The sequence below is a fragment of the Schistocerca americana genome, chromosome 3, assembly GCF_021461395.2.
Source record: "Schistocerca americana isolate TAMUIC-IGC-003095 chromosome 3, iqSchAmer2.1, whole genome shotgun sequence".
Taxonomy (NCBI): domain Eukaryota; kingdom Metazoa; phylum Arthropoda; class Insecta; order Orthoptera; family Acrididae; genus Schistocerca; species Schistocerca americana.
The window spans coordinates 408,963,877-408,988,227 of record NC_060121.1 but is presented as its reverse complement, the minus strand read 5'-3'; the positions used below and the strand labels follow the sequence as shown (position 1 = coordinate 408,988,227).

General features: G+C 38.4%; 1 protein-coding gene across 1 annotated transcript in view; it reads right to left on the bottom strand.

Annotated features, from left to right (window-relative positions):
• Nucleotides 1–701: 701 nt before the first annotated feature.
• Nucleotides 702–24,351, bottom strand: part of LOC124606120 (meiosis-specific with OB domain-containing protein) — a 249,243-nt gene continuing 225,593 nt past the window's right edge. The window contains exons 7-9 of the mRNA XM_047138084.1: nucleotides 23,743–23,908; nucleotides 16,984–17,167; nucleotides 702–957 (exon numbers count right to left, since the gene is read on the bottom strand). Of these exons, the coding sequence (XP_046994040.1) occupies nucleotides 769–957; nucleotides 16,984–17,167; nucleotides 23,743–23,908 (539 nt within the window). The 3' untranslated portion in view covers nucleotides 702–768. The remainder of the gene's footprint in view (nucleotides 958–16,983; nucleotides 17,168–23,742; nucleotides 23,909–24,351) is intronic.

Sequence of the window (24,351 nt, the reverse complement as noted above, 5' to 3'; positions counted from 1 at the left end):
TGGCAATTTTGAGAGTTCCAGCCTTCAGTACAGCTTTGGTAACAGTATAGCAGGTAAGGTAGGCAGCTGACCATCTAGTTAAACAAGAATTTAATTACAGTCCACTGAAATGAAACAAATGGAGGAGAAATTAGTGCAAGATGTCCACAAGTAATTGAAGCACATGCTGTTGTTGTCATTCCCTATAGTGGCCAGCGTAAAGTCTTACAGATTTCCAGAGATCTGGCCAATGATACCTACTTCTGTTTCTATCAAGGGCCTTCACAAATGTCAAATGATCTTATGGTGCATTATGAAAATACTTCAGTATGGCTGGCCATAAATGAGCTGGGATGCTGAGCAACCATTTCCATTCCACTGAGTCGTAATTCTGTCTAAACAGTGTTTCTTATATTAGTCTGAGTTATCATTTGATACTTCATTCTCTAAGTACTCTATGGTCGTCAGTAATGATGGATCTTCACTTTGTTTTCAAGACTTATTACTTATATAGTAATGTGAATGCATAACCCATGATGTTTGCATGTGAACATGCTTATGTGTCAACTAAAAACTCATTTCATTGACATTTGAGCAATACATATATACAATTTCTTTACAGAAAATTAAAGTTCAATGACAATAATTGCCAATAATTCATTAAGTGAAACCTACTTAAAGCTAAAAAAAATAAGAATTCACATTTAATCTTATTTGGTACAACACAATGACAGCAACAGACAGCATGACATAGTATTAAATTTTATATCATAAAACTTTATAGAATGACTAAAAAATTGGAATATGTGCTGCAACTTCTACAGGATTTGCAACTGAACATGCCAATACAGAAACAAGAGGGCGTCGTTGCTCTGAGGATGGCCGCAACACCATAATTCTTGCTGCACAGCGTTCCATAAGTAAGCACCACTTTAGTGCTGTTCTTGAATCATCTTTCATGGCCAGAAATTCATTAACCTTGAATAGAAATAAAGAGAAAAAAAATAGAAAAGGCTAATAATGTAATACTACACAAAAGAGAGGATGTAAAACTGAAGACTATGTAAACATCAATATTCTATTTACTTTTGAAGTCAACATTTATCATAATGTTTATTTCCTATTATGTATTCATTTATGCACAATATCTTCCTCTTTAGTGAAAAGAGGCTTGCCAGATAAGTAAGGACACATTATATTATGTACAGTCGTGAAAATTGCAGCACTGGTAGGTGCTGAGTGGGACAGAGCTAAGATGATACATATGAGTACCTCATTCCATTGTGCCTTCAATTCTATGACAGAGTTCATCAGTCATAGTGGCTAAGAAGCTTTGGTGAACTATTCCGTTGGTACCTCATGACATATGGCAAGATGATAAAACATTGTCCTGGAACTTGCAAGACTCAAAGGAGAGTGATTACATTAATATCACTCATCCCACGTGGAAAAATGTGAGAATTCATTTTCTGTAAAGAAGACACTTTAAGTTGCAGACAGGTACAATTAAAAGACTCTTACATATAGCTTTTGGCCACAGCCTTCATCAGCAAAAGGGACAGACTCACACCAATCATACAAGAAAGTAAGCATACCTCATGCACAAATGATTACCATCTCCTGCATCTCAGGCTGGAATGCGAATATTGCATGGGACACAAGCAGTAATATCTGGAGGGGGCAGGGAAGGGGAAGGGATAGTAGGGTACAGGTGGAGAGAGAGAGAGAGAGAGAGAGAGGGGGGGGGGGGGGGAATGCTGTCTGGTGGAGTGCGCAGTGACTAGAATGCCAACAGGCATAAAGTCAGGAAGTTGTGGGGCAGTGAGGTGGGGAATAAAAGGAGTGAAAAAAGAGAGAGGAGTTGGGAAAGATGGGCAGGTGTGTTGGCAGAGGGTGGCAAACAAAGAAGGTGCAAGATGAGAATGGGGAGGAGATGACAGCACAGGAGGAGGTAGAAACTGTTGGGTGGAGGGTGTGGGGACAGTATGTTACCATTGGTTGAGGCTGGGATAATTATGGAAGGGGATAATGTGTTGTAAGGAAAACTCCAATCTGCACAGTTCAGAAATGCTGTTGGTGGAGGGAAGGGTCTAGATGGCTTTGAGTGGTGAAGAAGTTGTTTAAATCAACCATGTTATGCTCAGCTGCATGTTGTGCCACAGGGTGGTCTACTTTGCCCATGGCTATAGTTTGGTGGTGGCCATCCATCCTGGTAGACAGTCACAGCAATATAAAAAGATGTGCAATGTTTGCAGCAAAACTGGTAAACGACATAGCTGCTTTCAGAGATGGCCCAGCCCCTGATGGTGTAGGACAAACCTGTGACGGGCCTGTAATATGAAATGCTGGGTGTGTGGGGCAGGTCTTGCACCTGGGACTTCCACAAGGATATGATCCTTGTGACAAGGGGTTGGGATTTGGAGTGGCATAGGGATGGACTATGATGGTGTGTAGGTTGGGTGGGCAACAGGACACCACTTCAGGAGAGGTGGAAAGTGTCTTGGGTAGGATGACCTTCATTTATGGGCATGACAATAGATAATCGAAGCCCTGGTGAAGGAAGTGGTTCAGGCTGTTCTTGTTCATACCAGGAGTCTTCATTGTTTGATTTTGAGAATTCATTTTATGAGAGTTGTAAAAGGTAAATGTTTTATACAAAAATTTCTGTGCAGTGTCAGACAAGAACAGGAGACAGATGAAATTCATAAAGAGGCCAAAGAAAAATATGGGAGTCTACCAAGACAACATACATCTAGGGCCAGTTTAAGAACATTTTTCCACACAAGTGACTCACTTGGTGCCCTCGCCCCTTCTCACATTTCTTCCGTGCACACCTTCATTCATGTTTATTTTTGTAACTATTTGTGACTTGGGTGTCCTTGGTTCCCCTATCTGCTTGGTGGCTCAAAATGTCTGCTATTAACCCTTGAGTGGGCACACCTATGTATGAAGTGTGCCAACCACAAATAACATTGTCTTTTATTTTTTCATTGTTGTTTTATAATTGTCAGCCCATACCTATTCTTTCTTTATTGTTTCATCTAGCACAGTGATACATTGTGGTTTTATACATCCAAGTGAGCAGGGGTGGACTTGGTCAGAAAAAATTTATGATCTATGCAAGAAAATGACACAGATTAAGAGCTAGCAGCACAATCTCACAATGAGGCAGTCATCTACAAGATGATTAATAATCAAATAAACAATTGGCAGGGATCTGATGCACCTGTGCTGTGTAATGCTTTGAGTGGGTCATCACTGTGGGATAACACTTGTACCACCAACAGAATGAGACAATGAAAGTTTATTTTGTTACTGTTTAGTTGAAGAGTGCTTTAGAACATATACTGTAAGTTTATAATTGGAGTGAGCTTACACTGTGGTTTTGCTCATACATGCTTATTTTGGTCACATAAAGACATTTATTCTGTACGTGTGTAAAAGTATGCCATGTGCCTAATTGTCTTATAAAAAATGGCATGTGTGCTCAAGGGCTAATTGTGATACATCCTGTACAGAAGTCTCATAGTTGTGGTACCTTTGTTGCCCATCTAAGCTCGGCACCCCACGTGGTAGGTTGTGTTGCTTTGCCTTAAACTGGTCCTGCTTACATCAATATTATTTAGTGCATGATGCCATGTCATATAGAAGAACTTACTCAGTAATTAGAGGCTATTTGTACCCAGAAACAGTGTAGATGAACTCATAACATATGTGTACATTAATTATGCTTACTTCAGACCACACAAATGGATGAAGTTTCAAGGAAGTGTAGTTTTTGACAACATGGCCTGGAAAGAAAGAAATATATTAAATTCTTGTGAAATATGGGTTTTATGCACAGTACTATACCAAATTATGAAAGAAGGTTGTATACATAGAAGAGGGCTGGAGATACTGGAAGGTTTCAGATAGATTATACACTCCTGGAAATTGAAATAAGAACACCGTGAATTCATTGTCCCAGGAAGGGGAAACTTTATTGGCACATTCCTGGGGTCAGATACATCACATGATCACACTGACAGAACCACAGGCACATAGACACAGGCAACAGAGCATGCACAATGTCGGCACTAGTACAGTGTATATCCACCTTTCGCAGCAATGCAGGCTGCTATTCTCCCATGGAGACGATCGTAGAGATGCTGGATGTAGTCCTGTGGAACGGCTTGCCATGCCATTTCCACCTGGCGCCTCAGTTGGACCAGCGTTCGTGCTGGACGTGCAGATCGCGTGAGACGACGCTTCATCCAGTCCCAAACATGCTCAATGGGGGACAGATCCGGAGATCTTGCTGGCCAGGGTAGTTGACTTACACCTTCTAGAGCACGTTGGGTGGCACGGGATACATGCGGACGTGCATTGTCCTGTTGGAACAGCAAGTTCCCTTGCCGGTCTAGGAATGGTAGAACGATGGGTTCGATGATGGTTTGGATGTACCGTGCACTATTCAGTGTCCCCTCGACGATCACCAGTGGTGTACGGCCAGTGTAGGAGATCGCTCCCCACACTATGATGCCGGGTGTTGGTCCTGTGTGCCTCGGTCGTATGCAGTCCTGATTGTGGCGCTCACCTGCACGGCGCCAAACACGCATACGACCATCATTGGCACCAAGGCAGAAGCGACTCTCATCGCTGAAGACGACACGTCTCCATTCGTCCCTCCATTCACGCCTGTCGCGACACCACTGGAGGCGGGCTGCACGATGTTGGGGCGTGAGCGGAAGACGGCCTAACGGTGTGCGGGACCGTAGCCCAGCTTCATGGAGACGGTTGCGAATGGTCCTCGCCGATACCCCAGGAGCAACAGTGTCCCTAATTTGCTGGGAAGTGGCGGTGCGGTCCCCTACGGCACTGCGTAGGATCCTACGGTCTTGGCGTGCATCCGTGCGTCGCTGCGGTCCGGTCCCAGGTTGACGGGCACGTGCACCTTCCGCCGACCACTGGCGACAACATCGATGTACTGTGGAGACCTCACGCCCCACATGTTGAGCAATTCGGCGGTACGTCCACCCGGCCTCCCGCATGCCCACTATACGCCCTCGTTCAAAGTCCATCAGCTGCACATACAGTTCACGTCCACGCTGTCGCGGCATGCTACCAGTGTTAAAGACTGCAATGGAGCTCCGTATGCCACGGCAAACTGGCTGACACTGACGGTGGCGGTGCACAAATGCTGCGCAGCTAGCGCCATTCGACGGCCAACACCGCGGTTCCTGGTGTGTCCACTGTGCCGTGCGTGTGATCATTGCTTGTACAGCCCTCTCGCAGTGTCCGGAGCAAGTATGGTGGGTCTGACACACCGGTGTCAATGTGTTCTTTTTTCCATTTCCAGGAGTGTATAATGGTAAGACAGAGGTTTAGGAAGCAGGTTTTAAACTGTAAGACATTTACAGGGGCAGATGTGGACTCTGACCACAGTTTACTGGTTATGAACTGTAGATTAAAACTGAAGAAACTGCAAAAAGGTGGGAATTTAAGGAGATGGGACCTGGATAAATTGACAGAACCAGAGGTTGTAAAGAGTTTCAGGAAGAGCGTTAGGGGATGATTGACAGGAATGGGGGAAAGAAATTCAATAGAAGAAGAATGGGTAGCTTTGAGGGATGAAATAGTGAAGGCAGCAGAGGATCAAGTAGATAAAAAGACGAGGGCTAGTAGAAATCCTTGGATAACAGAAGAGATATTGAACTTAATTGCTGAAAGGAGAAAATATAAAAATGCAGCAAATGAATCAGGCAAAAAGGAACACAAATGTCTCAAAAATGAGATCGACAGGAAGTGCAAAATGGCTAAGCAGGGATGGCTAGAGAACAAATGTAACGATGTAAAGGCATCTCTCACTAGGGGTAAGATAGATACTACCTACAGGAAAATTAAAGAGACCTTTGGAGAAAAAAGAACCACTTGTATGAATATCAAGAGCTCAGATGAAAACCCAGTTCTAAGCAAAGAAGGGAAAGCAGCAAGTTAGAAGGAGTATAAAGAGGGTCTATACAAGGGCGATGTACTTGAGGACAATATTATGGAAATGGAAGAGGATGAAGATGAAATGGGTGATATGATACTGTGTGAGGAGTTTGACAGAGCACTGAAAGACCTAAGTTGAAACAAGGCCCTGGGAGTAGACAACATTCCATTAGAACAACTGACAGCCTTGGGAGAGCCAGCCCTGACAAAACTCCACCATCTGGTGAGCAAGATGTATGAGACAGGCAAAATACTCTCAGACATCAAGAAGAATATAATAATTCCAATACCAAAGAAAGCAGGTGTTGACAGATGTGAAAATTACTGAACCATCAGTTCAATAAGTCAGGGGTGCAAAATAATAACGCGAATGGAAAAACTGGTAGAAGCTGACCTCGGGGAATATCAGTGTTCATTCCGTAGAAATGTTGACACGTGAGGCAATACCAACCCTACAACTTATCTTAGAAGATAGATTAAGGAAAGGCAAACCTACGTTTCTAGCATTTGTAGCCTTAGAGGAAGCTTTTGACAATGTTGACTGGAATACTCTCTTTCAAATTCTGAAGGTAGCAGGGGCAAAATACAGGGAGCGAAAGGCTATTTACAATTTGTACAGAAACCAGATGGCAGTTATAACAGTCGAGGGGCATGAAAGGGAAGCAGTGGTTGGGAAGGGAGTGAGACAGCGTTGTAGCCTCTCCCCAATGTCATTCAATCTGTATATTGAGCAAATAGTAAAAGAAACAAAAGAAAAATTCTGAGTAGGAATTAAAATCCATGGAGAAGAAACAAAACCTTTGAGGTTTTCTGATGACATTGTAATTCTGTCAGAGACAGCAAAGGACCTGGAAGAGCAGTTGAACGGAATCGACAGTGCCTTGAAAGGACGATATAATATGAACATCAACAAAAGCAAAACGAGGATAATGGAATGTAGTCGAATGAAGTTGGGTGATGCTGAGGCAATTAGATTAGGAAATGAGACACTTAAAGTAGTAAAGGAGTTTTGCTATTTGGGGAGCAAAATAACTGATGATGGTCGAAGCTGAGAGGATATAAAATGGCAAGGAAAGTGTTTCTGAAAAAGAGAAATTTGTTAACATCGAGTATAGATTTAAGTGACAGGAAGCCGTTTCTGAAAGTATTTGTATGGAGTGTAGCCATGTATGGAAGTGAAATAAATAGTTTGGACAAGAAGAGAATAGAAGCTTTTGAAATGTGGTGCTACAGAAGAATGCTGAAGATTAGATGGATAGATCACATAACTAATGAGGAGGTATTGAACAGAATTGGGGAGAAGAGAAATTTGTGGCACAACTTGACTAGAAGAAGGGATCGGTTGGTTGGTCACCTTCTGAGGCATCAAGGGATCACCAAATTAGTATTGGAGGGAGACCAAGAGATGAATACACTAAGTAGATTCAAAAGGATGTAGGTTGCTGTAGGTACTGGGAGATGAAGAAGCTTGCACAGGATAGAGTAGCATGGAGAGCTGCATCAAACCAGTCTCTGAACTGAAGACCACAACAACAACAACAACTATACCAAAAAGCTTGGACAAATTTCAGCAATTGATCTTAATGGCCCATTGCTACAATCTAAAGAAATCTTCATGCGAATTGATTATTTTGAATGTCTTTTTGAAATCTGCATGGCACCCCATCCATTAAGAAAATCTGATAGCAAAATTATGATTAAAAACCAAAGCCGAATACTTCATAAATAAGATCAGAGTACATTTTGTCAGATAATGGTCTGTAATTTCACTCAAATCTTCAGAAATTTTATACAGGAACTAGAAATTTGGCACATTTTGATATCTTCTTATAGGCTATCATCAAATTCATCAAATCCATCAGAACAACATGAATCAGTTGGGAAGTCTGTTCCATGCTCACTGTGGAAAAAGCATAAGAACTGGATTGAGAAGTTAAGCAACTTTGAAAGAGTCATCAATAGTTTGTGTAATAACTCAGCTGGCACTGTACTTTTTGGTGAAAAAAAAGTCAGTATTTTTTATGAGGGATGAACTAATACAAGAATAACAACTCAGAATAGCATCAGAGACAGTGAAAAAGAAGGCAAAAGAAAGAAAACGTGCATGACCCAATTGTGAACCTGATTGCATATGAAGTAGGTGACTGGGTTTTAATTAAAATGCATATTAGATCTTCTGGAATCAACATAGAAGTAAAGACAGTCACTATTGTCATGGATCATATAAAATTGGAAAGATCATTCATCCCAATCTTGTTGAAGTTGAGATGGTGAAGTCTGGAAAAAAATTATGGTCTCCACTATGTTGGGAAAAAAAAATAAATAAATAAAAATAAATAAATAAATAATAATAATAATAATAAAATAAAATAAATGTACCCTCATCAAGATATGTTACAAGAATGCAATTTAGTTAGTTAATTTCATGTTCCATGAATCATTTGTGCAATAAATCATAATAATGTGGAATGAGTCCTTTTACATCTACACTGTAAATTAATTAGTAAATATAGCTACATGCTGAAGATTTATAAATTTTTAAATTAAATCAAGAGATGTGAGTTAGTAATTCCTATCCATCACATTTTACACATTATAGTAATAGAAATTCTTCTAGGGAATAGAAGGAGTTGTGAAGGAGAAACTTTTTTTAGTTTGTTTTCAAATTTTACTTTGCTATCTGTCAGACATTTTACATTGCTGGGTAAGTTATCAAAAATTTTATTCACAGCATTGTGCACCCCTTTATGTGCAAAGACAACCTTAATATGGTGTATAGAACATCATTTTTTCTTGTACTGCAGGTGTGTACATCACTGTCCCTTTTGAACTGCGGTGCATTATTTATGCAAAATACACCAACTTACTGTTTTCTCCCCCCACCCAAGATTCCACAATGATTCTAAGTGCAAATGTGACTGAACTAAACTGTTCAAACAGTTTGAAAAATGTGCTTTTTCTGGTTTAAATCCTCATCAATATGGACACCTCAGAATTTTGAAGGTTCTGCCTTATTTATTATTTCCTTGCCATGTGTTTTACTTGTCATTGGTGTAGTACCCAAATATGTACAGAACTGAATATGTTGCATCTTCTTAAAATTTATGGTGAGATCATTCACAGAAAATCAGTCAATGATTCTGTTAAGACCTCTGTTTGCCATTTCCTCTCTTCCTGTATGTATGCTTGGACTGATAACAACACTAGTGTCATCTGCAAAAAGAACTAAATCTGCCTGTTGTATATTAGACAGAAGATCATTTATTTATTTATTGAAACAATAGCAAACCTAAGATTGCGTCTTGGTGAACCCTGTACTTGATTTCACCCCAGTTTGGATAATGTCCCTGGATTACACTTGGTAAATAACTAATGAAATTTTCTGCATTGTTTTGGTTAGACAAAACAGTATAAATTGGTTGGCTATACCATCAGTACTATAAAACTTCAGTTTATCTAGGAGAATATTGTGATTTACACAGGTTACAGAAAATACCAGCCAGCGCTATTTTGTTATGAACATGTAAATGGCATTCTAGGTAGAGCAACTCTTCCTAAATCCCAACTGTGATTTGCTGAGAATACTGTTGTTCCTCTAGTGAGATATCATTCTAGAATACATCACCTTCTCAGAAATTTGGGAAAATGGTGTCAGCAGTGTAACATGTCAGTAGTTATTGCCATCTCTCCCATCACATTCCTTAAAGATGGGTTTGACAATGGCAAAGGCAAAAATATATTGAGTTGGTGATGCATTACATATTTCAGATAAGACAGGGCTTATTATACAGGAACAAATCTTGGAAACACCATTAAAACTAGATGAGCTTTTATTTTTGAGAGAATACGTAAACTTCTTAATTTCAGGAGGAGAAATTGCCGAAACATTTATATGATAGAATTTTATGACAGCTGCTTTTTTAACATACTGCTTTGATTTTTCTCTTAACCTATTTGCCCCTCTACATTCCATTATATTTAAGAAATGATTGATAAATATATTTGATATCTGTAATTCATTATTAATAGGCCTTCCATTCAGTAAAGACTGTGATGTTATCCTGTTCTGTGGCTGACTATCCTATATCTCATTTTACTGCATTCCATATAGACTTTGGGCTGTTGTTGGAATTACTGATTTCTTACATTATATACATGTCCCTTGATTTTAATAGCTTTTCTTAATGATTTTGAGTAGTTTTTGTAGTTTGCAACTGCTGAAGGATCTCTCCTTCAAAAGAAGCTCTAGTGGAACCCTCTTTCTCCTTACTGCAGTGTACGATACCATCAGATTTCCAGCCAGATTTGACCTCTGTTTCACTTTTAAATTATACAAACAATTAAAGTAAATTCTAATCAACATGTTTAATTTCTAAATGCAAACGTTTCTGTAATTCTTATTTTCAGTCAAATATCAGTAATTTCAAAAACATAAAGAAACTACCTGAAAAGTGATTTTCTCAAAGTCACCAAAAAAACTGTCAAATTGTCTATTATTAATCACGATGCACAATTATAGTTACTTCTAAATCATCAGTCATAAATTCTATACTTTATATGTTATAACTGATAGCAAAATAACATAAGAACTTGCTTACAAAATTTGTTACAAATATTTAATTTATTTTCAACTGTCATTAACTTCAAAAAGCTGTACATAAGTAATGCATCTAGAAAAACAGCCACTAACATAAAAAATTGTATGTAAATTCCGGAAACACATAATCACACTTGCAATCACACACAATGAAATTTACATGGATGATGTGGTTAAAGAAAATAACTTAATAAAAGTGCAAAATTATAAAACAATACTTGAGCCCATGCAAGTTATTTAAAGAACCCACAAATTTACTATGAATGTAATAAAATGAATAAAACAATGGCCAGCCTACTGAAAAGATAAGTGAAGATGATTTATGAGCTGACTGTTTATCTGAGCAACAAAGTGCTTTGCAGTATTTTGCCAGGTAATTGAGATGTAAAATCACTACTGACATATTCAGTACAGAATTGTCATATGTGGCGCTCAGCATAGGGGTGGCTAGAATAATCATTGTTGGAATCTAATCATGTTTTACTTGCAGATTAAATAAAAGAACCACAAATTAATATTTTATAACAAATGTTAACAATGTCAAGAAGAGAAATCGCCATTAATTCAAAGAGCAGAAATTTCACAACACAGCATAACCACAGAAGCCCAAAGATGTACGAGTATTCGTTAGATGAAGATAAATGAAAAGATTTTGAAGGGTCATTATACCAGGCAATAGAATAGAAATCAAGCTAAGTACTGATACATACTGAATATTACAATATTTTGGAGGTAAGTGCTAACCCACAAAGTTACAATGAGTGACAAAATTGACATAAAAATTGTGAAGTAGAGGGGCAGTCAAGATAATTTTGAAAGTGAAAGTTACAAACCAATGGATAAGAAACTTGACCAGTGGGAGATTTTAAGAACAATCTTAGGAAAGTTAGGAGAACTGCAGAATAACATGCAAACAAATAGTGGTAATTTGTCCACCAATAGTGCTCAACTGTCAACTAAGCAAAACTGAAATGAAAAGAAATTATGATTAGTTAAACTCATGATTAGAAGATACTGAATCTAGAATGGAGAGGTTTGAAAATACTATAAAAACTGCTGTAGCTTCAACAACCCTTTCTGTGAAAAACCCGGGAGAAAATATTAGTGCCAAAGTTAAACTCACAGTTATTCATGAAAATACCTTAATAGAACAAAACACTGACATTGCTACAAAACAGGAAACTGGTATTGACATTATTGCACTAATTGCAAATTTACTATTAGTAGCCAGCAAGGAAACATTCACACAAATTGACAGACATGTTAGAAGTAAAATTATCTGGTGTCACCTGGAACCTAAAGCAGAGGCCTGCAGTGAACAAACATGCATGGAAAGAAATTGCTATAATTTTGGTAGTATACACAATAACAATTGGGTAAAAATAGGTACAGATAGGCCTAATATGGACTATAAGGAGTTTAAAGAGCCTAAAATAGTCATCACAAGACCAAGAAAAATTGTCTAATTGCATGGTCTCACTTAGTAATTATGACTGGTCACATATGTTTAACAATAATGCCCAGGGCTCTGCCAATACATTGTTCGATAGATTTTTTCATTCTTTGTTAAATATATTTGAGACCAACTGCCCTCAATACAAATGTAAAGTTAACCCTCAAAGTAACAGTAATAGACATAGGAAAAAGAATCCATGGTATACCGCTCAACTAGCCAATATGAAAAGGAGGTGCTTGTTGTATAGAGATTCTTACAGACTTCAGAAAACTGATATGGCTAAACAAAGGTACTCAAGAGCACAAAAGGAATATAAGTATGCTTTAAATGAGGCCAAAAAAACAACATAACCTAGTCAGCATTGAGTCATCAAAAAATAAATGCAAAAAAACATGGAATATAATAAATTCAGTGGCCAAATGCAAGTAGAAAGCTGAGGTAGAAATTTCAGCAGATGAATTTAATAACTACTGTATAAAATCTGTTAACCAAATTAGGGAAAGCATTGGGAGACAGCAAGAAACTGTAGCTGAACTCATTAAATATCATAATGTAGACTACACCTTGAAAGACAGATTCCTTTTAACAGAGGTCACACCAGATGTTGTTTTAACTATTGTAAATAATTTTAGGCCCTCTGATAGTGAAGATATGTATGGTATTTCTTGTAATATGTTAAAAAAGATAATTGGGAACATAGTATATCCTTTTACTAAATGTATAAACAGATGTCTAACTGAAGGAGTATTCCCAGATGTATTAAAATTATCCAGGGTAGTGCCCATTTACAAGAAAGGAGACAAAAATTGCCCATCTAGCTATCACCCAATATCTCTGACACCTATTTTATCTAAAGTTTTTGAATCTATCATCAACTCCCAGTTGTGTGATTATCTGACAAGTAATAACATTATTACTGCAGTACAATTTGGCTTTAGGAAGGGCAAATCCACAGTCCATGCCATTGACTCCCTGATTAAAAAAGTGCTTAATGCTTATGAAGGAAAAAAATTTGCTCAGGTTACCTTTTGTGATCTTATAAAAGCCTTCAATCGTGTGGAGCATATTTCATTCCTCAACAAACTAGTTTATTATGGAATCACAAACAGTGAAGTTGACAACATCTTCGAATCTTTCCTCAGCAACCGTAAACAAATTGTTTGTATTGGTAAAGAGAGGTCACAACTAGCTGAAGTTAAGTGCAGTGTGCCACAAGGCTCAGTATTAGGACCTCTGATATTTATCCTAATGACAAACGATCTACCATCTTACATAAATACTCACTCCATCCTCTATACAGATGATACCACTTTTTTCAGTATCAGCTCAGACATGGATATGCTCCAAACTGTGGCAAATGACACAATATCACAAGCATCAGTCTGGTTTCATGCTAATGGGTTCCTGCTTAATGAGAGTAAAACTCAAAAAATTGTATTTAGTTTAAGAGATCTGCCAGTAGCAGACTTCCTGGATAGTGTTAAGTTCTTAGGTATTGTTACAGACAGTAGATTGACTTGGGAGCCACACATTAAATACGTTAGTGCAAGGCTGTCTAGAGTGGTGTATTTGTTAAGGAATTTAAAAAACCATGTACCTGTGGCCTATGTAAGATCAGCCTACTTTGCTTTTTTTCCAAAGCATTATATCTTATGGGGTTTTAATATGGGGCAATAGCTCACACCTTCAGGACATTTTGGTACTTCAGAAGAAAGTAATTCGAATTATCACAAACAGAGATGAACTGGCCCACTGCAAACCACTGTTTATCAACTTAAAAATATTAACTGTTATAAACTTGTATATTTACATTGCCCTACTGCATATAAAGAGCAACTTATCAGAATACCAGCATAGAAGAGATGTACACTCGCATGGAACCAGAAATAGTAGCCATCTTGACATACATTACTACAGATTATCCAAGTCACTGAACAGCTACGAAGTGGTAGGTATGAATATGTTTAACAAACTGCCACTACAATAGGTAGAAGCTCCATCTGATTTATTTAATACAAATTATTCAGTTGGCTAGTTGCAAATCCTTGCTACTCACTTCAGGAATTTTATGACTGTAAAATGTCATCGAGGTACCGGTTTGGAGAGTACAGCATAATTTCTTTAACTGAGTAATTTATGATGTAATGTTTTCATATTATTTGATTTTAAATATTGTATTTTATGGAAAACCAATAGTGACATATTGATCTTCTTGTATATATGCTGTATAACTTGTATATATGTAACTTGACTTTATCAATTGCTGTAATAGCTAAATAAAATTAAAATTTCATTCAATTCAATTCAGACTTCACCTGCTACATGGAATTAGTAGGCCCTTCCCAGAACCTCTCAGCTGAGTCCATCTCCCTCCTCACCCCAACAACAACCAGCACATCCACCTTCTACATACTTGCCAAAATCCACAAACCCAGCAATCTTGGACGTCCCATTGTAGCTGCCTGTTGTGCTCCCACTGAAAGAATTTCTAGTCTTGTTGACCAATACCTCAAACCAACTGCCCTTTATATAGGCTCCTACTCCAAAGATAGTAACCACTTCCTTCACTGACTTTCCGCTGTCCCCATCCGTTTACCTCGTGGATCCCTACTTGTTCCTGTTGATGCCACCACCTTTTACGCCAACACCATCATGCCCACGGCCTTGCCACCATCGAACTCATCCTCACCCAACATCCTTCAGACTCCAAACCAACCACCTCATTCCTTATACACCTTTTCAATTATATCCTGACCAACAACTATTTTTCTTTTGAAATGAAGGTTTACAAACAAATCTGCAACACAGCCTTTGGCACCTGTATAGCATCCTCCTATGCTTAACTGTTTATGGGACATCTAGACAATTTCCTACACTGGTTCAGGCATTGATGGTATCTTCATGATCTGGGCTCAGGGCCAAGACACCTTATCCACATGTCTGAAACAACAGATTCGCCTCAGTGTGCAATGAATCCACAATCTTCAGTGCACATGCACATCAATGTTTGACCTCTGGTGGGAATCTAAAATTAACAACCATGAAGGACATGGAAGGAACTGCTGACAGGTGGCACTAGGTGGGAGTATGGGTTGACCAGGAAGCAGGCCAAAATTGTTTGTGCATTTGTGATAAACGCTGCATTCGGGTGGCGCAGTGGTTAATGCAGCTGCCTAGTAAACAGGAGATCCCAGGCTTGAGTCACAGTACAGAACACATTTTCACTCATCGCCACCGATTCTGCATAAAGTATCTTCAATTTACAGGATATGTGTCATAGTTGTGGATTTTGCACATTCATATAATTGAATCTTCAGTGAGGATGCACATCATTGTTCAACTGCAGATACGTGGTGCCAAGTTGGGAGTGTGGGTTGGCCAGGGAGCATGCCAAGACAGTCTGTGCATTTGTGCAAAACTTTTGTGTCTTGGTGGTGCAGTGGTTAATGTAACACCATGTTAGCGCACCCCAAGTTCGAGTCCGAGTCCAGCAAACATTTTCACACTTGTCACCACCGATTCCACATAAAGTCTCGATGCAGTTAATATCATTAGTTGCTTTCATCCCCCCCCCCACTATCTTCAGTTTACAGAGTATCTTCCTGGATGTTGACCTCCACATTGCAGATGACTCCATCCACACCTCTGTCTATAGTAAACCCAATGAACCAATGAACACCAACAGTACCTGCATTTCGGCAGTCTCCATCACTTCCACACCAAAAAATCACCCTCCTATACAGCCCAGCCACCCATGGACAATGTATCTGCAGTGATGAGAACTCCCTTGCCCAGTATGCTGAAAGCCTCAAAAAGGCCTTCACAGACATGCAGTACCCCCCCCCCCCCCCACACACACACCAAAATATAATCCACAAAAAGATTTCCTGTGCCATATCCTCAACCCCTTCCACCCCCTCCCACCACCCCAAGAGTCAGCTAAACTACAAAGTACCACCCTGCTCATCACCCATTGTTGCCCTGGAGTAGAACAACTGAACCATGTCCTTCTTCAGGCCTTTGATTATCTCTCACACTGCCCTGAAATAAGGGACATCATACCCAAGACCCTTCCCACCCCTCCTAGAGTGGGGTTCCACCACCCATCCAACCTACACAATACCCTAGTCGATTCCTGTGGCAAACAAAGATGCAAGACCTGCCTTATCCACCCACCCAGCACCTCCTTCTCCAGCCCTGTCAGAGGGTTATCATGTACCATCAAAGGCTGGACCTCCCATGAAAGCAGCCATGTCATATACCAACACTGTGCAACCTGTTATGTTGGTATGATTGCCAACCAGCTGCCCACTAGAATGAATGGCTACTGCCAATCTGTTTTGAAGAATAAAGTTGACCACCTGGAGGCACAACATGCAGCTGAGATAACATGCTCAATTTCAATGGCTGCTTCACAAACTGAGTCATCCTGCAGAGGGGAGTTATCCTTAAACCACATCCTCCCTCCTGTAATCAAGTAACCCACTGTCCCCACAACCTTCTCCCAATGGTCTCCCCTTCCTCCATCCTGTCACTCCCTACCAGTTCACATACCCAAGTTGCCTTTAGCATGTGCCACATCCCATTGGCCGCTACAGTCATGCCAGCCCCTATACCTGCCATCACTCCATCCTGCTTTCCAAGCCACCAAACTGGCTGCTTCCATCTGAGCCGCTAGCCACTCCGCCGCATTTCTCTTCCTGCCTACCACCTCCCTCTCCCTCTACCCACTCCACCCAACACTACCTCCACCACATCTAGTCCACGGAACCGTCAGTCCCGTTGGCACCATGTGAGGGCATATTTCGGTGAGTGTTCTCCTTTAATTCTAAAATATTTACATAATAAGGTTTAAAATGATTTCCACAATAATAAACACAATTAATTTTCTATGTAACTCAGACAAATGTATTTTCCATAAACTTACAAAAACAAACTATTATCAGAAACAAAAACCAGTTTGAATAGTTATCCTTACTGTGCAATTGAGGACTCTTTCAGCAGCGGTGCCTGTTAAACGACAGTTTTCCAGTGATCCAGTGTGATCCGTAAGTCTCATTCTTATATCAAATACAGTGTCTGGAGCAGCAATTTCAGCTCCTGATCCCACAGGACACTCCAGATTTATACAGATCCCATCAATTGGCAGCTGGCATCTTGAACTACATTAAATTTCATAATTAATATAGTCACTTTTGTGATGAAGTACCACAAATTATAATATTATTAGGCATTTGAATGTGCTGAAGTGTTTGGCACACTTGACAGAAAGAATTTCATATGTCCAAAAAATGAACATACTTGTCTGTCATAAAACATATGGCCATTACTGGGAAAAATAAAAATGAAGAAGAATTTCCTTTGGTTTGCAAAACCTTAATACTATTTAAAACAGTTTATATGCAGTAAGGCAAACTGCACAGATGGGTGACAATAAATAGTGCATAGATGATATTATTATTGTTATTACTGTTTTCACTGTAGGCATGGGAATCTTTACTGGTACTGTTGCTGTAATTAGTGATTATTATTCAAAAAAAGTTTTAAAGGCACCAATATAAAACAAGTTAAATGCTGAACACAGTTTTTATTCTTGGTTCAGTTTATAAGAGCAACACATATGCATCTGCAATAAAAGTTTGTCATATGAGACTAATATTATTACTCTGGTTTCCTTTGTATGTTAAAAGGCAGTGATTATGATAGATTCCTGTTAACTTGGCTTACGGCATTTGATAATCCTCCTCGTTTTTACCTAGCCAGGATTGTTTCCTCATTTAATTGTAACAATGGAATAAAAATGAAGAAAAAACAGAAAGGAAGAAAGTTCATCCCCTGTGCTCAGCATATTTTTATGCCAATGAAAAATTGTATAACGTCTCCAACTGTTCATAAAACTAATTACTTTGTGTTGCAGTGTGAAATCTTCAAAAACCACAGCCTGGCCTGAAGCAACATATAATGTTCCTCAACTGAGAAGAGCTGTAGAAAGTTAGCTGCACTATATGTGTCAACAGGGTGCATAATAAGTGAAATTTGCTAGGTCTAGCTATAACTACTAAAGGAAGAAAAGTCTATGCAGAAAAATTTTGTTCTATATCGTCACTTGTTTATTCCTGAATTTGCTACCAAGTCCCTTCCCAACACTCAGTTTCAGAAATGAAGGGAATGAAATTGAACTTAGTTTTCACTATCATTTCAGGCAATTATAGCATAATTTCTCTCTGTTACTCAGTTTTACATTTCCAGTCAGACCTGATAGCACTTTTCATCAGTTAATGAATAGTTTGTAAATATTGAATTTAACAATTTTTGAATGCTTGCTCAAATACTGTGGAAATCATCACATGATCTATGGAGATAGGACTTATTCTTTTAACAAGTTCTTCCTCTCATGACCACCCTGTCCTCAGGATCGGCTAATTCACTGTCCCCCTCCCCTCAACTTAACAGCTTCTTCTTCCTCTGACCTACCACTCTCTCCCAATACACTTCCCTGTCATCTTCATCATGCACTGCAGCTCACTGGTTCTGGTACCCATGTATCACAGGTCTCGACTGCACAATTGCTGTCTTCCCCACATTCCTACCGATCGTTGTTTGCATGCACGCATAAGTATGTGTGTGTGTGTGTGTGTGTGTGTGTGTGTGTGTGTGTGTGTGTGTGTGAGATGATGTTTTATGTTAGTTGCTCTCTCCCAGTACTGTAACCGTGACTGAGGTGCTGCTCTGCTTAATAATCATATTTGTAATATACACATATCAAAAAAAGTTTTGTATCACCTCGGTTTCCAAGAGTTCCAGAACCTGTACAGAAAATTGAAATAGTGATCAACATCATTTCTGCCTTTTTATTGCTCATGAAAACCACACATTGCATGTTGTACCACCATACAGTGAGACCTTCAGAGATGGTGGCCCAGATTGTCCCACTCCTCAATGGCAATTCGGTGTAGATCCTTCAGAATGGCTGGTGAGTCACGTCATCCATAAACAGCCCTTTTAAATCTATCCCAGGCATGTTTGATAGGGTTCCTGTCTGGAGAACATGCTGGCCACTCTAATCGAGCGATGTTGTTATCCTGAAGGAAGGCATCCACAAGATGTGCATGATGGGGGCATGAATTGTCGTCCATGAAGACGAATGCCTCACCAATATGCTGCACTATCTGTCAGAGGATGGCATTCACGTATCATACAGCCATTATGGTGCCTTCCATAACAACCAGCGGCACATGTCGGCCCCACATAATGCCATCCCAAATGAGGATTCTGTACATCACTAACTAAAACAGTTTCCAGTATAAATCAGGACCCCTAACCATAATAATCAATCAGTCATTTGAAGAAGAATGCCTCTCAGATGCTGTAAAGTATGTAATAGTAAAGCTGTCAGAAACTACTAACCAGCCAGTCTTCATGCAATCTTGGAAAACAGATATAAACTTTCATAGCAAAATCTAATATCATTCACATTAAATTAGGTTGCCTTCCATAAAGACAAAACTTCTTGTTGAGAAAGTTTCCTTATCTCCTGACAAGTCTCAAAAGATAACAGGAATGTTTTGTGACCTTGTGAAGGTTTTTGATTGTGTAAACCTGTGCTCCATAAACTATAAAGATGCAGGATTAATGGTAGTGTTTTGAAATAATTCAAATTGTATTTACAGAGAAAGAAAACAGCAGTTGTAACATCAGGCATAGAACACTGATTCTCAGACTGGAACATTATTTCACAGGTAATCCCACAAATTCTGCTTTAGGCCCAGTCCTATTCTTATTTGGTGTAAATGAGTTAACTCTTAATGTAACATCCTACTCAGTTTTATTTGCAGACAAGATATCTCTGCAAACTGAAACTGAAACCACAGGAAAAATTTCCAAAAGAGTTGTTGATACTCTAAATAGCTTAGAACATTTGTGTGATCTCAGTGGACTGAAATAAAACAAGTCAATAACCCAAGTAATACCATTCGAAACTAAATAATCAAAATCTAATAGCTTCTAAACTGCTAAAAAAAACAAGAACTTAGGGAAGCAGATTTTGTAAAATTCACAGGGATATTTATAGTAGAAAAGGTATCAGGGCCATTTCACATATGCTACTTGGCAACCATGTTAAACAATCCTGCTTTTGCAGTGATACCACCATCCTATGAATGTGACATGGACTCTAGAAAAATTGTTTATCACAGCTTCTTTGACTCTATTGTAAGATATGGAATAATCTTTTAGGGGAATGCAGCTTGATTTGCTTTTACTGCACTTATTCAACTATAAAAGAGATGTTGTACTACTTGTAGATTTCAACATCAACTTTCTTATACATAGTAGTGGGAAGACAGACCTAGAAAATCTGATGTACACCTACAACCTTCTGCCAGTGGTCAATTTTCCCACCAGAGTAACTTCATATTCAAGCACACTAATTGACAACATTTTTGTAGACCAAGAGAAATTGGGCAGTATCAGCGTTAGTAAAATAATAAATGGTCTTTCTGACCATGATGGTCAAAGACTTACCATCAAAAATATAAATGTTTGTCAGAATAAAACTGAGCCAACGTGGAAGGTATTCAGGCCCATAAATTTACAAACAATCTAAACATTCAAATCATGCCTCCATAATGTAAATTGGAGTCACATATATTCCGAAACAGATGTAAATTCCAAGTATAACCTGTTTAGTAAAGAAATTGCATCAATATTTGAAACCTCCTTCCCAAAAAAGGTTTATGGGAATGTACCAAAAGAAAACACAAAAAAACCATGGATAACAAATGGGATTAGGACATCTTGCAAGCAAAAAAGAATTTTGTACATAACGGCAAAAGAATCAGGAAACCCCAGTCAAATAAATCATTATAAAAAGTATTGTAAAAGTTTGAGTAAGGTAATCAAACTTTCAAAAAGCATATATTTTAGATCCAAAATCAACCAATCCAGTAATAAAATTAAAGCAATCTGGGACATAATAAGGAGCGAGACTGGTACAAACAGTACCAGTAAACCAGTAGACATTGTACTAAACATTGATGACAATACTGTAAACAACCAAGAGACTATTGCGAATGCATTCAATGACTACTTCATAAGTGCTGCAGAGCAAATAGGTTGCAATGGATCCTTAGAAAGTGCCATGGATCTACTGAAGCACATTTTTCCCGTTCCAGTGAGCGAGATAAGGACATCCCCCATAACCAGATATGAGATTAAAAAAACCATTGCCTCATTAAAATGTAAGGGATCATCTGGTGTAGATAATATCTCCAGTAAGCTGTTAAAAACCTGCTCTGACCAATTAAGCAAAGTATTAGCCCATATATTTAATGCCTCTATGTACCAGGGTGTTTTCTCAGAGGGCATGAAACTTGCTATAGTGAAGCCTCTCCACAAAAAGGGAGACAAAACGCAAGTCTCAAACTATCGTCCAATCTCCCTCCTGTCCACTTTTGCTAAAGTCCATGAGAAACTACTGCACTCCAGAATTGTAAGGCACCTAGAAAACTTTGGCATCATAAGTGATAGACAGTTCGGTTTCCGGAAAAGTATGTCCACAACTGAGGCCATATTTTCTTTCACAAATGATATACTGGAATCCCTAAATAATAAAATGAAGGCAGTTGGAATATACTGTGATCTGTCCAAAGCCTTCGACTGTGTGGACCACAAAATACTCCTCAACAAACCACGCCACTATGGGATCACTGGGGCACTGGGAAGCTGGCTAAAATCCTACCTCCAAAACAGGAAGCAGAAGGTAATTCTCAATGGGAGCAATAAAGAGGGAGAAGTAGTAGAGTCAGACTGGAGCACTGTACTCCATGGAGTTACCCCAGGGATCCATCCTTGGTCCGTTGCTGTTTCTGATATACGTAAATGACCTACCTTTTTCATGCAATACTTGCAAGTTCACCATGTTTGCTGACGACACCAGCATTTTGATTAGTAACAAACAGCTCACTGATATAGAGATTGATGCCAACAAATTACTTACAGTACTATTAACCTGGCTCCAAGTGAACTCACTCACAGTAGACCTGAGCAAAACAAATTATATCCATTTCAGTCTTGACCACAAACTCCCCCTGGAGATTACTGTTTTAAATAACAATAATCAGATAGAAAGGGTACACTGCACCAAATTCTTAGGCCTCCACATAGACAGTAGGCTCAACTGGGACCACCATGTCCTCGAGACTGGAAAAAGGCTGTCCTCAGCAATTTTTGCCATTAGGACAATCTCACAATTTGGAGACATAAATGTCACGAAGTCCACATACTTTGCATACTTCCACTCCATTATGTGTTATGGCATCATCTTCTGGGGCAATTCACCCTCATCTAAAAAAAATCTTCCTCATGCAGAAAATAGTAGTCCGTATAATGTGCAGCGTACCCCCGAGAACCTCCTGCTGTACGCTCTTTAAAAAACTTGGAATACTTTCCACAACCTGCCAGTATATTTTTTCCCTACTGAGTTTCTTGGTTGACAATCCTGCCCACTATGAAACCAATGAAAGCTTCCATTATCCCAATACAAGAAAGAAGGCTGACCTCCACTTTGAACTAAAAAGTTTAACTCGGGTACAGAAAGGAGTGCATTACTCCAGTGTCAAAATATTTGACTTTTTACCGAGCTACATAAAAAGTCTACGTAGTAACAGTGCATCATTCAAAAACAATCTAAAGACATATTTAATCGAGAAAATGTTTTACTCACTTGATGAATACTTTAACAGAGAAAAGTAGTCTTTGTATGTATTTATATTTACTGTTGTTTGTTTATGTTCTTTTTGTTCCTATTTGTAACCGTATACTTACTGTGACAAATAGGCTTTTGCAATGTGATAAACTTTGCATAATGTATTATTCCTACGACTTTATTTTAGTTCATTATTATTTTAGCAAGTCTTATGTAATTTATGTCTAGTAAACTAATTGATACCATGGTCTGTGAACATATATTACTCAAGTCGTTCTACATCCTAGCATCATATAAATAACAGGATCTATGGAATTTGTAGATAAATAAAAAAAAGTGGCACAAAAAAGATGATTACAGAAAACTATAATTCAAAATGTGTGTAATATAAAGCCTAGGGATCATATTGTCCACTATTTAGGGATCTAAATATTTTATCTATTCCATTTATTTATATTCATAAAGTATTTATATTTATAACAACAATTCATAGTTATTTCAAGTAATTCATTTTCAACATATGTGTTATACTAAAAAACAGAAAATTTTACTTTATCATCTCATAGATTAAAGAAAATTTATAATAAATTAAAACGGAAAACTATCACAGTGTGGTAAACTTGTAATGATGGTTGTAAACTAAATTTAATGTAGTATTTCTTGACACTTTGTATGTATCTCATTTACTTTACTTACATTGATTGACAAGTCTCCTATACAATAAGTCACTAATTTATGCATGCATGTATATATACATTACCCACTATGACACACACTACACAATATGTAGACCCAAGTAAAGAGACAAATAGATCACAGCTGATACTAAAAAACCCTCAGCACATGCAGACAGTGCATTACACTATAACATATATACTTTAATATTTTATATTCTGCCATGTTGAACTTCTTTTGTTTGTCCTTCAAATATTTTGTATTATATTGAACATGTAAAGTGGATAACACAAATAATGCATATCAGTACGTTGTATAAGGATTGACATGCTACCAATGCTTCTGCACAAATCTTACCATCTCGTGGCAGTAATGCGTGAGGTGCCATCCAGATCAAGATGAGTCACAAGACAATAAATTAAAGCAGTGAACTGTTTATCTTCTGTATTGGCCGCTTCTGCATAGTTAACTGAGGTACGATCGAAGACTTGCTGCACTGTCATTACTTGCCTGATGCTGCCAGCTAGAGGAAAAATTTATTGTGCTTGCTATAATTTTTGAAGCTAGTGCATTACAGTCACAATAAATGACTAATTTCTTTCAAGTAATAGTATAGTTCTGATAAGTATGAGGCCTAATTATGTGTTTATCCTATAAATTACTCTCAATGTAGCCTTGAACACCAATTGTAACATTAATTTATGCTGTAAGGTACATTCAGTGACAATTACACCAGAGGAAAAAATGTACTATAAGAGCAGCTCTTTTAAAATGTTTAAGATCTTTATTACAAAGATGATGCACATAAAAAATAATGAAAAAGTATGTATTTAGGGGCACACTTGTTATGTATTTGTGTCAGAGATGCACATCAGTGAATACAAATGAATTCAGAAGTGTCAAATGGAAGACAATGGTTCTGGCTACATGCAGACAAAAATGAATAGAAAGCAATCTAGTTAAGTT